The 13,914-nt window shown below is 58.3% G+C and overlaps 1 protein-coding gene across 1 annotated transcript in view; it reads right to left on the bottom strand.

Moving 5' to 3' along the window:
- ZFYVE28 (zinc finger FYVE-type containing 28) overlaps positions 1 to 13,914 on the bottom strand; it is a 60,429-nt gene that overhangs the window by 25,102 nt on the left and 21,413 nt on the right. The window contains exon 2 of the mRNA XM_058670442.1: positions 7,968 to 8,108. Within this exon, the coding sequence (XP_058526425.1) occupies positions 7,968 to 8,108 (141 nt within the window). The remainder of the gene's footprint in view (positions 1 to 7,967; positions 8,109 to 13,914) is intronic.

Raw genomic sequence — 13,914 nt, 5'->3', positions numbered from 1 at the left:
CTCTACCGCATGCCAGTGGGCACCACAGCCACCTCTGCTTCAAAAGCTTTCCGACTCATAACCCAGTAGACCAAGGAACAAAGAACAGTGACAGTGATGGGTCATGGCAGGAAGCCCTTGCTGGGTCAGGGCCTGGGTGCTCTGTGAAGGGACACAGAGCTGCCCACTCAGAGCCCCGCAGGGGCCACGGCCTGGGCGGGGGTTGGGGGACTGTGTGCTCACTGATGGATGCCATGTCCAAGGCCTCTACCAAGGCACGCCTGGACAGCATCGGGCAGGACAGGTGTCGGACCGAGAGGCCTAAGAGCAACCCAAGGAGGGACACTCAGAACGCTGAGCAGGCAGGGAAGGATGGGGAGGCCCAAGGCTTGAGAATAGGGGCACTGGCTGGCCTGTGGGGGGACACAGGAGAGAGGGACGCTGGCTGGCCTGTGGGGAGACAGAGGACAGAGGGGAGCTGGCTGGCCCGAGGGGAGACAGAGGACAGAGGGGAGCTGGCTGGCCCGAGGGGAGACAGAGGACAGAGGGGAGCTGGCTGGCCCGAGGGGAGACAGAGGACAGAGGGGAGCTGGCTGGCCCGAGGGGGGACAGAGGACAGAGGGGAGCTGGCTGGCCCGAGGGGAGACAGAGGACAGAGGGGCGCTGGCTGGCCTGAGGGGAGACAGAGGACAGAGGGGCGCTGGCTGGCCTGAGGGGAGACAGAGGACAGAGGGGAGCTGGCTGGCCTGTGGGGGGACACAGGAGAGAGAGACGCTGGCTGGCCTGTGGGGGGACACAGGAGAGAGAGACGCTGGCTGGCCTGTGGGGGGACACAGGAGAGAGGGGAGCTGGCTGGCCTGAGGGGAGACAGAGGACAGAGGGGAGCTGGCTGGCCCGAGGGGAGACAGAGGACAGAGGGGAGCTGGCTGGCCCGAGGGGAGACAGAGGACAGAGGGGCGCTGGCTGGCCCGAGGGGAGACAGAGGACAGAGGGGAGCTGGCTGGCCCGAGGGGGGACAGAGGACAGAGGGGAGCTGGCTGGCCCGAGGGGAGACAGAGGACAGAGGGGCGCTGGCTGGCCTGAGGGGAGACAGAGGACAGAGGGGCGCTGGCTGGCCTGAGGGGAGACAGAGGACAGAGGGGAGCTGGCTGGCCTGTGGGGGGACACAGGAGAGAGAGACGCTGGCTGGCCTGTGGGGGGACACAGGAGAGAGAGACGCTGGCTGGCCTGTGGGGGGACACAGGAGAGAGGGACGCTGGCTGGCCTGTGGGGGGACACAGGAGAGAGGGACGCTGGCTGGCCTGAGGGGAGACACAGGAGAGAGAGATGCTGGCTGGCCTGTGGGGGGACACAGGAGAGAGAGATGCTGGCTGGCCCAAGCGCGGACAGGGGACAGAGGGGCACTGGCTGGCCCGAGGGGAGACAGAGGACAGAGGGGAGCTGGCTGGCCCGAGGGGAGACAGAGGACAGAGGGGAGCTGGCTGGCCCGAGGGGGGACAGAGGACAGAGGGGGAGCTGGCTGGCCCAAGTGGGGACAGGGGACAGAGGGGCACTGGCTGGCCCAAGCGAGGACAGAGGACAGAGGGGAGCTGGCTGGTCTGAGAACCCCTCTCTCTCTCTCCTCCTGGACTCTGTGGCAGTGACTGTAATTGATGTCCTGTGCTCAGAGCTGAGTAAAAGAATGGGTATCTGATGCAGCGCTTACATGTTCAAGCACCTCAGTTCCCAGTCCAGTGCGCGAACGCAGAGCACAGCCCAGGGACACGGGGATGACTCCTCAGGGGACACAGGGTGACTCCTCAGGGGACACGGGGATGACTCCTCAGGGGACACGGGGATGACTCCTCAGGGGACACGGGGATGACTCCTCAGGGGACACGGGGGTGACTCCTCAGGGGACACGGGGGTGACTCCTCAGGGGACACGGGGATGACTCCTCAGGGGACACGGGGATGACTCCTCAGGGGACACGGGGATGACTCCTCAGGGGACACAGGGGTGACTCCTCAGGGGACACGGGGATGACTCCTCAGGGGACACAGGGGTGACTCCTCAGGGGACACAGGGATGACTCTAATTCTCTTGGGACTTTTGCACCCACTTGGGAACCTCAGACGTAGTCCCTGACTGCCAGTCTCGGCCTGGCTCCACCCCGTCAGTGCCAGCGGTCACATCATCAGCCAGCTGACAGCACATCACGGCTCTCATTCTGGCTCTCACACTACACCTGTGGTTTGAACTTTTAAAAAAAAATCAGTAAAATTAGAAAATGTATATTAACAAGTTAGATGTAATGATGAAAGTTAAAGGTGAAATTGAAAGGTGAAAATTTAAAGGCATCTGATATTTTTAAAAATTACACTCCAGATTCACATCTCAGGAAAACCGCAACAGTGTGGACCTGAGTACCAGCACAGCTGACACTAGGCGACAGCTGGCCAGGTCACACGGCAGGTGGAACAGGCATACCATCTGGGTACCAGGAGGAGGAACAGGAGAGGAGGACAGAACGCAGGGGGACTGTGACCAAACTGCTTCAAATCTAAGGACAGCTATAAGCTCACAGCCTTAATTTCAATGACTCCAGAAAACTATACAAGATCAGATTAAGCAAAAACAACAACAAGAGAAGATTGTTCAAGTCACAAGAGTACCAAGACAGACTCCATCTGAGGGTCAAAGAGCAAAACATGAGCCAGCGTGGCACGGAGGGCCTGGCTGCCGCCTGTGACGCCAGCATCCCAAACGGGCACTGCTTCACGTCCCGGCTGCTCCACTTCCCAGCCAGCTCCCTGCTGACGTGCCTGCAAGAGCAGAGGAGGACGGCCAGCGCTCGGGCCCTGCACCTGCACGGGAGACCCAGGAGAGGCTACTGGCTCCTGACTTTGGCTCAGCTCAGCACTGTCTGTCGCAGCATCTGTACAGTTAACAGTAGACATATCTGTCGGTAAGTACATTCAAGCAGCAAGCACTCAAAGTCAAAGGTGACGGAGACAACTCAAATCCAGCAGGCAAGAAACACTAAAAATGTCTTCCAGTTGGAAAAAAAGTGACATCAGATGGAATGCCCCAAAGAAACAGCAGCCCAGGAATGGTGGCGACTATAAGGCAAGATAGATCCCCTCTGAGCAAAACACCAGAGCGTGCTGATTGCTCGTGGTGCTGGCATCCAACACGAGTGCTGGCTCACGTCCCAGCCGCTCCAGCCGCTCCAGCTGCTCCAGCTGCTCCAGCCGCTCCAGCTGCTCCGGCTGCTGCAGCTCCCTGCTCATGTGCTTGGGACAGCAGCGGAGGATGGGCCCTCGCACTCACACTGGAGACACAGGAAAGTCCTGGCTGCCAGCTTCTAACCGGTCCAGCTCTGGCCACTGCAGCCACTTGGAAAGTGAACCAGAGGATGGAAGATGCCTCGCTCTGTGTAATTCTGACTTTCAAGTAAAAATAAATAGCTCTTTTAAATCAAAATACACTGGGCCCAGTGCAACAGCCTATGGTTAAATCCTCACATTCCATGTGCCAGGATCCCATATGGCGCCTGCTTGTGTCCCAGCTGCCCCACTTCCTGTCCAGCTCCCTGCTTGTGGCCTGGGAAAGCAGTGGGGACAGCCCAAAGCCTTGCACTCATTTGAGAGACCTGGAAGAAGCTCCTGGCTTCTTGGCTTGGCTCTAGCCGCTGCAGCCATTAGCTGTAAGTCAGTGGTCAGAAAATTCTCTCTCTCTCTAAATCTGCATTTCCAATAAAAAATAAATCTTAAAAAAAAACCCACTCACACTGCAGTGTGGGTCAGGAGTGTGGGAGGCAACAGCACCACAAGCACAGGGTGAGCATAGGTGCTCCCACTGCTCTTGCATGTGGCCAGTGCGGTTCAGTCAACAGCATCTGTAATCGGCCACAGATCATTGTTACACATGCTAGATCAACTGCTGGCATAGGAAAACCGAGAGTGCTGGCCGACAGGTCAACAGAGGAGACAACCACACAACAGGGACCAGTGTGGTGGCAAACGCATCATCCGTCTCATAAGGGCACCGGTTCGTGCCCCAACTGCTCCACTTCCCATCAAGCTCCCTGCTATAATGGAGGATGGACGAAGGCCTTGGACCCAGCCGGGAGACCCAGAGGAAGCTCCTGGCTCCCGGCTTCAGATCAGCTCAGCTCTGGCTACTGTGGCCATCTGGGGAATGAACTAGCAGATGGAAGATCTCTCTCTCTGTAAATCTGCCTTTCAAATAAAAAATTAAATCTTTAAGAAAATCATGAAACAGAATATTTTAAATCACAAGACACCAAGTAATACAAAAGAAGAAAAAGAGCAGATAGCAAGACACTGATGACATCACAGACCACAGTGGACAAGACACCGATGACATCACGGACCAGTGCACAAGACGCCGATGACATCACAGACCACAGTGGACAAGACACTGATGACATCACAGACCAGTGGGCAAGATGCCGATGACATCACAGACCACAGTGGACATGACATCACGGACCACAGTGGACAAGATGCTGATGACATCACAGACCACAGTGGACATGACATCACAGACCACAGTGGACAAGACACTGATGACATCACAGACCACAGTGGACAAGACACTGATGACATCACGGACCAGTGGGCAAGATGCCGATGACATCACAGACCACAGTGGACATGACATCATGGACCACAGTGGACAAGATGCTGATGACATCACAGAACACAGTGGACAAGACACCGATGACGTCACGGACCACAGTGGACAAGATGCCGATGACATCACGTACCACAGTGGAAAAGATGCCAATGACATCACAGACCACAGTGGACAAGATGCCGATGACATCACAGACCACAGTGGACAAGACACCGATGACATCACGGACCAGTGGACAAGACACTGATGACATCACAGACCACAGTGGCCAAGACACTGATGACATCATGGACCACAGTGGACAAGATACCGATGACATCACGAACCACAGTGAGCAAGACACCGATGATGTCATGAACCACAGTGAGCAAGGCACTAATGACATCAGACCACAGCAAGAAGCCAATGACGTCACGGACCACCATGGGCAAGACGCCAACGATGTCATGGACCACAGAGAGCCAGGCACCAATGACGTCACAGACCATAGTGGACAAGGCAACAATGACATCATGGACCACAGTGAGCAAGGTGCCAATAATGTCATGGACCACAGTGAGCAAGGTGCCAGTGACGTCACAGACCATAGTGGACACAGAGCCAATGATGTCACAAACCACTCTGGACAAAGATGATCTGAAAATGCCATCTAAAAAGCAGACATTTTCAGATTGCACAGAAATGAGCAACTCCATCCATGAAGCAGGTGTGACACAGTGCTTTGCACCATGGCTTCATCCTAGAGGGCCTGGTTCAAATCCTGGCTGCCCTGCACCTGGCAGGCAAGGGATGAGGCATTCCTGCCACAGACACAGGACGGACACTGCATAAGCTCCTGGCTTCTGGCTGCAGTCGGTCCAGCTCCGGTTGCTGCAGGGGAATGAGCCAGCAGGCGGAAGAACTTCATCTGTCTCTTCTCTCTTCTGCTCGTTTCTCTCCCTCCCCCCTCGTGTCACTCTACCATTCAAATAAATACGTAAGTCTTAAAAAAAACACCCCCTTTACATACGAAGACACAAATAAGGTCAAAAGTAAATGCATCCAAAGACGCACTGTGCGCTCACCCTGCTCACACGAAGGCTGGGGTGATGCCAGGGTGGACAGTTTGCAGGACAAAGCACATGGCTTCCTGATGACAAAGGGCAACCTACCAGGGACATCCTTAGCATGTGAGTGCCCACCTGCAGGAGTGGGGCTCACAGTCCCAGCCGGCCATCCTGAACCCCTCTCTAAACAACTCAGCACACAACCAGCACTCATGTGGGAAGTACTAACTGCTACTAACCGACACAGCACACAGCACGCTGACACGCGTGTAGAGCAGCAGCAGGTGCGGGGCCTCCTGGATGCACCTGTCCACCAGGAAAGACACGCGCCGGGCGGCAGAACCAGCCTCTGAAGCGGCAGGCACACGCTGCGACCACAGTGGACTGCAAACACACATCAACAAGAATCTCCGCGAAGAACGAAATACCGAAATGTCTGGAAAGCAAACCGCATGCTTCCAAATAACCCCTGGGGAGGCAAACACACTGCCCGGCACCCCAACAGCCGTGCGGGGGTCCTCACTTCCGGTCCCCGAGCCAGCTTCCCGCTAACACAGAGCCCGCTGCAGGCAGCCCAAATGAGCATCCTGCCAGCTCGCAGCCCGCAGCCCGCTGCAGGCCTTCAGGGGACTCAACAGACGGTGGCGTTTGCTCGCTCTCTCTCAATCCTTTCCTCCCCTCTTTCTCCCTCTCCTCGCTCTCATTGTACTTTCCAAGTAGATGATAATAAACAAATGAACATTAAAATTTAAAATACCTAAAAATCTAATTTTATGACGAACAAAGTCCAACTCTGCCTTTGCTCCTTTGGGTATCTTTGCGATGCCTGGTCAGCTGTGACCACCTCTCACCAGGCAGCCACGGTTCTGTCATTCTCTGAGCTGTTGGGACTTGACCCGTGATGACCTGGTGCAGACTGGACCCACCGAAGGGCCCTGTGTGGTGGTTATGACTGTGAATGAGTCCCCTACCTGAGTGGAGGTGGTGCTCTAACTCAAGAAGTGAGAGAACTGGGGGCCCGGCACCATAGCCTAGTGGCTAAATCCTCGCCTTGCGTGTGCACTCCCCAAGAGGCTGCAACGATCCCATATGGGAATCCCATATGTGGGCTAGTTCATATCCCGGCTGCTCCACTTCCCATCCAGCTCCCTGATTGTGGCCTGGGAAAGCAGTTGAGGACAAACCAAAGTCTTGGGCCCCTGCACCCACGTGGGAGACCCAGAAGAGGCTCCTGGCTCCTGGCTTTGGATCAGCTCAGCTCCAGCCGCTGCAGCCTTTGGGGGAGTGAACAGCAGATGGAAGATCTTTATCTCTGCATTTCTTCTGTCTGTATATGTGACTGCAATAAAGATAAATCAGTCTTCAAAAAAAAAAAAAAAACAAACAACCCACGTCCACACTCAAGGCCTCAAAGAGCAAGGGGCTGAACTACCAGTGTTGGTCTTTCTCCTGTTTTCCTGCCAACAGCTCCTACTGAGGGAAAAAAATGTCATTTCTATAGCAATGAGACAGCAGGTGGCTGGGGTTCGCCAGGACCCCATCAGGGCTGGACCACAGGGACTCTCAGCCGCCCCTCACCCCTCCACACGTGCACACAGGGCGGCTGCCGGCCAGAAGAACCACCTGGGTATGGATGGACCGCTGGCCTGACTCCAGGGCTGCAGATGCCCCAGTGCTCAGGGCAGCGTCCATGGCAAAGGAACTAAAAAACAAATAAACAAACAGCTTTGAGATTTACACAGGGAGAATTTTCACAGAAAATGCCTATTACGAACAAAAGATGAGTTTCTGAATATTTTGCGCCTAAAAAACCCCTCAGATTCCTGTGCATTCTCGTCTTTCTCACAGCCCTGGTAACAAACCGTAAGTGTGTCTGGAAACTGAACCCCAGGAGGGTGTCACAGGCACGCTGTACGTTACAGAGCCCGGGGCTCAGGCACTGACCGCGGGCTGACGGTGGCACAAGTGAACTGGGCAGCCTGCTCCCAGCTGCAGGGCAGCTGCCACCAAACACAGCTTCCCAGCAGGAATGTCCTTGAATTACGCAGCAGCACTGCTGGCACTGCCGGGCCCCTCCAGGAGCACAGCCCCTCACCCCCACGGGCAGGTGCACCCCACGCACGTGCTCCGGACCCCTCCAGGAGCACAGCCCCCCACCACTGGCAGGTGCACCCCACACAGGTGCTCCCTCAGGGCTCCTGCGCAGTGCGGCACCTGGGCCCACCCTCCCCCCCCCCCGGGCAGCAGGCAACAGTGCCTGGGCTGCCCACCCCTCCATCATGCCGCCCCCAAGCTCACCTGGCAGGCGCGGAACTGGCTGACAAGCAGCGTGCACCGCTGAGGGTCCTTGCGCCCGTCCAGGCTGTCCAGCTCGGCGGCCACCTGGTTCAGCTCCTCATCCGCGTAGTAGAACTGAGCCAGCAGCTGCGGGTCCGACCTCTATGAGGACAGAGGCCTGGGCTGAGTGGGCAGCCGCTGGGGGGTGGGGAGGGTGCAGGGACGCAGCAGCCGTGGCCGAGCTCCCAGGCTGTGCTGTGAACTCCACCTGGGCCTGGGCAGGAGGTGGCGCAGGAACCGAGACCATCTCTGTTGCTCGGTGTCTCCTCAGCCTACAGGGCCATGCCCCTGCTTAAAGCTGCCACCACTGGGGGCTGCCCAGCTCCTACAGAACCAACAGATAAGGGGCTCTGGGGAGGAGGGCCCAAGGGGCTGTGTGATGCTGCAGCACACAGCTAAACAGAAATGACAGTGGTCACTGGGGGCCGGGGGGGACAGGGTAACACGGCCAGCTGCCCTTCGTCTGTAGAAACCCCTACATCCCCTTGGCCCTTCCCGTCACACCCAGAAGGGCAGGGCTTTGGGGACAAAGTCCTGAATTCACTCTCTCTCCATCAGTCCTACAGGGTCTGAAAGCAGTTACCTTCTCTCTGACAAACCCAGGAGCCGTGATCACCTCCACCAGGCCTGTGCCTCCTTAGTCGACCCCCAGCAAGGCCACTGGTGTCCCAGGGCCTTTGCACAGAGGGTGTCCTGCACCCTGGCTGTGCCTGGCTTGTTTCCTAGCATCTGACCCAAGGATTAGGAGGCAAAGTGTGGAAAAAACCCTCAGATGTGTGTTCACAGAAGATGCTCTTGGGCCCGGTACAGTAGCATAGTGGCTAAAGTCCTCGCCTCTCACACTCCAGGATCCCATATGGGTGCCAGTTCTAATCCCAGTGGCACCACTTCCCATCCAGCTCTCTGCTTGTGGCCTGGGAAAGCAGTAGAGGATGGCCCAAAGCCTGAGGACATTGTACCCATGTAGGAGACCCGGACAAGGCTCCAGTCTCCTGGCTTTGTATCTACTCAGCTCCAGCCATTGCAGCCACTTGCGGAGTGAGTCAGTGGAGAGAAGATCTTCCTCTCTGTCTCTCCTCTTCTCTATATATCTAATTTTCCAATAAAAATAAAATAAATCTAAAAAAAAAAAAAAAACAAGATGTTCTCAGAACCACATGAAGAAAAAGGAGAGGCTGTGAACATGGATCCAAGCAGACACAGTCCCAGTGTGCTGGCCCCACCGCACACTCCTGCACGGCAGCACACTGCCCGACACCAGCACTGCACCCATAGAGGGGCACACTGCCCGAGGTCAACACAGGGGCACACTGCCCAAGGCCAGCACTGCCCGACACCAGCACTGCACCCACACAGGGGCACACTGCACGAGGTCCACACAGGGGCACGCTGCCCAAGGCCCACACAGGGGCACACTGCCCAAGGCCAGCACTGCCCGACACCAGCACTGCCCGACACCAGCACTGCACCCACACAGGGGCACACTGCCCGAGGTCCACACAGGGGCACACTGCCCAAGGCCCACACAGGGGCACACTGCCCGAGGCCAGCACCGGACCCTCCCAGTTTTGCCTGGGAGATGGCCTGTTATTGTTACACCTGCTGTGGTCCTCCAGCGGTCCCTCTGATGAAATGGATGTAAGAGCAGCTTCGGGAGGCAGGAGACTCTCCCAATACCCTTCCACCTTCTGGAAGTAAAGGAAGGGGTGGGGGCCAGGGCCGCCTGGCAGGCAGCTCCAGCCCTTCCCGGGGCCTTGTAACCTCGGCGTACAAGACCAAGGCTCCACTCTTCCCTTCTTAACCCAGAAACACAGCCCAGCCTCCCCATGGGCTGGCAGACACAGGGGAGGGAGGGGCGCAGCGCCTTACGACCACTTGGCAGGTCCCCACCCCTGCCCTCCCCCTCAGGAAAGCAGGTGGGGAGGGCGGCACTGCCCCACAGCCGGGCCATGTCACTTGTTCCTGCAGCCCTGACGCACCTCGTGGCCAACAGGGCACCATCTGGCATGACAATCAGCCCAGGTACTGAATTCAGAGCGCTGGAGAAAGCTTCCAAGGAGCTAACCGCCGTGCGCAGGGGCCATACCGAAGCTGTCCTTTGCCCTGGCAGCACAGCAGGGCACCTCAGGACAACCAGGGCAGCAGCAGAGGGAACTCAAAAGACGCCGGGGCCACCCACCTGCCACGTTCCCAAGCTGCCAGCCCCACTGAGGGGAACCAGGAGGGCACTGAGCCTCCGGGGGGGCCACAGTTCCCCCGCCCCCCCCATGTGCACATGGGAGACGCACCAACCGCAGGACTGCGTCCTTCTGAGGACCCCACACAACAGAGGCAGGCTGAGCTCAGCTGAGGACTCCAAAGGAGATGACCCTGCAGGCCGAGGGCAGGAGGCTCACAAGGAACCAGCCCCGCTGGCCTGGGCCCCCGAGAATACATCAAAGGCAGCCAGCCCAGAGTCCTTGGGAGCTGGCAGTGACCGCTGGCACCTGCCCAGAGCAGGCCCTCATACCCACCCAGGACAGCCCCAGCCAGACAGCCTTGCCTAGCAAACTCCTGAGCAGCCCTGGCTGGAGGAAGACTGACCCCAAGGCTGTGGGTTACACGAGCAGCTGGCCCTAGCCTGAGCCTGCCCACCGCGCAGGTTCCTGCTAGGGCCCGGGGTTGGGCATCGGGGCAGGGTACAGACGCAGCAGCTCTCTCAGACTGTGGGGAAAGCACCATGTCACTGGCACCAACTCTCCCCCACCCACCACCTTGCTCCCAGGGCCACTTGACTGTGAGTGACCAGCTCCCACCTCCCACCTCCCAGTTCCCACCTCCCAGTTCCCACCACCTCACACCTCACACCTCCCACCTCACACCTCCCACCTCCCAGTTCCCACCACCTCACACCTCACATCTCACACCTCCCAGCTCCCAGCTCCCTCCAAAGGGACTATGGTTTCACCTTGATTTCTGCACCTCAAATCCTGAAAAGCAGAACCAGGCCAGTGATGAAAGCTATCTTGCGCGTGCTCGCGCTCTCTCTCTCTCTCTCTCTCTCTCTCTCTCTCTCTCTCTCTCTCTCTCTCTCACACACACACACACACACACACACACACACACACTAAGCAGATGAGAACCCGGCAAAAACTAACAAGGCCTGTGCCAGGTAAAACTTCACTTAGCCAGAGCTGGTCAGCAGGCGTGAGCCGGTGACAGGGCCAGTCACCATCTTGGAACTGAATCAACCATCTTTTTTAACAACATTTTAGCATCAAATTTGACACTGAGCCTTCAAATGTTCCCCAGACACAGCACCCACAGAGTTGGTTCAGGCCCAGTCTAGCACCCAGCAGTGCACTGATTTGCTGAAGCTTGGGAGACCCCTGGGTGGGCTTCTGCTCCATGGGGCAGCAGCAGAGATGCGGCAGGTGCCCAAGATACCAGACTGGGCCCCTCTCCTCTCCTGGGCCAGCCCTCCAGTACGGCCTGGACTGTATGGTCTGGCTAGACCCCCCAAGAGCACCACAGGCAGAGGGAAGCTTGCAGCTGACACTCCTGAGTTGACTCTCCCTGCGCCCAGCAAGCTGCCAGCCCTAAGTCCCTGCTCAGAGAGCTGTCCAGGCCACACGCAACAGCCAAGGAGACCACTGGCAACAGCAGGGGGCTGGGAGTCCAGGGCCAGCACTGCTCACTGCCGCCCACTGCTGACCAGGTCCTGCACAGGGGCCGGGAGCACCCAAGGGTGTTTGGGCCAAGGCCGCCCTCACTCAGCAGCACCGTCAGCCGCCGCTCAGCAGATCTGCTGTCCTTGCTCTTGTCCCTGCTGGCTGGCTCCTAGCCACAACCAGCGTTCCCGTCCCTCACACCACCAGCCAACAACAATGCCTGGAGGTCACAGAGCGTCCAGGACAAGGTTTTCAAAAAGAGAATGAGTTTCCAGACAGAACTCTTAACCAAGCACTGCCTGGGCACATGACACACTCAGCTGCAGAAGCTGCAGCGGGGTTACAATGCAGCTAGCCACTGGGCCCGGCGCCGTGGCCTAGCGGCTAAAGTCCTCACCTTAAACGTACTGGGATCCCATATGGGCGCCGGTTCTGGTCCCGGCAGCTCCACTTCCCATCCAGCTCCCTGCTTGTGGCCTGGGAAAGCAGTTGAGGACGGCCCAAAACCTTGGGACCCTGCACCCACGTGGGAGACCCGGAAGAGGTTCCTGGTTCCCAGCTTCAGATAGGCGCAGCACCGGCCATTGTGGCTCACTTGGGGAGTGAATCATCGGCGGAGGATCTTCCTCTCTGTCTCCTCCTCTCTGTATATCTCACTTTGTAAAAAAACAAAACAAAACAAAACAAAACAAACAATGCAGCTAGCCACGCAGCTCCAGGGAACTGCAGAAGAAACAGCAGGGCAGGCGGCAGGCGGCAGGAGCAGCAGGGCAGGCGGCAGGCGGCAGGAGCAGCAGGGCAGGTGGCAGGCGGCAGGCGGCAGGAGCAGCAGGGCAGGCGGCAGGAGCAGCAGGGCAGGCGGCAGGCGGCAGGAGCAGCAGGGCAGGCGGCAGGCGGCAGGAGCAGCAGGGCAGGCGGCAGGCGGCAGGGCAGGCGGCAGGAGCGGCAGGGCAGGCGGCAGGCGGCAGGAGCAGCAGGGCAGGTGGCAGGCGGCAGGAGCAGCAGGGCAGGCGGCAGGAGCGGCAGGAGCAGCAGGGCAGGTGGCAGGCGGCAGGAGCAGCAGGGCAGGCGGCAGGAGCGGCAGGGCAGGCGGCAGGAGCAGCAGGGCAGGCGGCAGGCGGCAGGAGCAGCAGGGCAGGCGGCAGGCGGCAGGAGCAGCAGGGCAGGCGGCAGGAGCAGCAGGGCAGGCGGCAGGCGGCAGGAGCAGCAGGGCAGGCGGCAGGCGGCAGGAGCAGCAGGGCAGGCGGCAGGAGCAGCAGGGCAGGCGGCAGGAGCAGCAGGGCAGGCGGCAGGCGGCAGGGCAGGCGGCAGGCGGCAGGCGGCAGGAGCAGCAGGGCAGGCGGCAGGCGGCAGGAGCGGCAGGGGTCCTGTGTGTGATGGCTGGGTTTGCACACTGCAGCTCTTACCGTAGGCCACGCCTTAAACAGCTACATGCTAGAGGGAGAGTGCTTTCTGCTGCCACACTGCTGGTGGGTTCCCACGCGTTGCCTGGCTCAAGGCGCCCCAGATCACTAGCGGTGGAAGGACATGGTGTCCCTGTGGCTCCTAAGACGTGTGGAATCTTTCAGTGGGAGGCAGAAATTTAAACTGTTCAGCCCTGCTCTTCACCTTAGGGGGCACACCAACTGTTAGGGTTCTTGACTGAGCCAGCTGACCGCCTTAGGGGGCACACCAACTGTTAGGGTTCTTGACTGAGCCAGCTGACCGCCTTAGGGGGCACACCAACTGTTAGGGTTCTTGACTGAGCCAGCTGACCGCCTTAGGGGGCACACCAACTGTTAGGGTTCTTGACTGAGCCAGCTGACCGCCTTAGGGGGCACACCAACTGTTAGGGTTCTTGACTGAGCCAGCTGACCGCCTTAGGGGGCACACCAACTGTTAGGGTTCTTGACTGAGCCAGCTGACCGCCTTAGGGGGCACACCAACTGTTAGGGTTCTTGACTGAGCCAGCTGACAGAAGCTCTGCCTTTCTCGCATTCTCTCATTTTCTTTTTGCCAATTTTTAAAAATGAAAATAAATACATTAAAAGTTTTTTAAAGATTTATTTATTTTTATTACAAAGTCAGATATACAGAGAGGAGGAGAGACAGAGGGGAAGATCTTCCGTCCGATGATTCACTCCCCAAGTGACCACAACGGCCAGGGCTGCACCGATCCGAAGCCGGGAACCAGGAACCTCTTCCGGGTCTCCCACACGGGTGCAGTGTCCCAAAGCTTTGGGCCGTCCTCGACTGCTTTCCCAGGCCACAAGCAGGGA

Source organism: Ochotona princeps, chromosome 11, assembly GCF_030435755.1.
Source record: "Ochotona princeps isolate mOchPri1 chromosome 11, mOchPri1.hap1, whole genome shotgun sequence".
NCBI classification, from domain to species: Eukaryota; Metazoa; Chordata; class Mammalia; order Lagomorpha; family Ochotonidae; genus Ochotona; species Ochotona princeps.
Note: the sequence above shows the minus strand (reverse complement) of the source record. Positions and strands in the feature narration are given on the sequence as shown.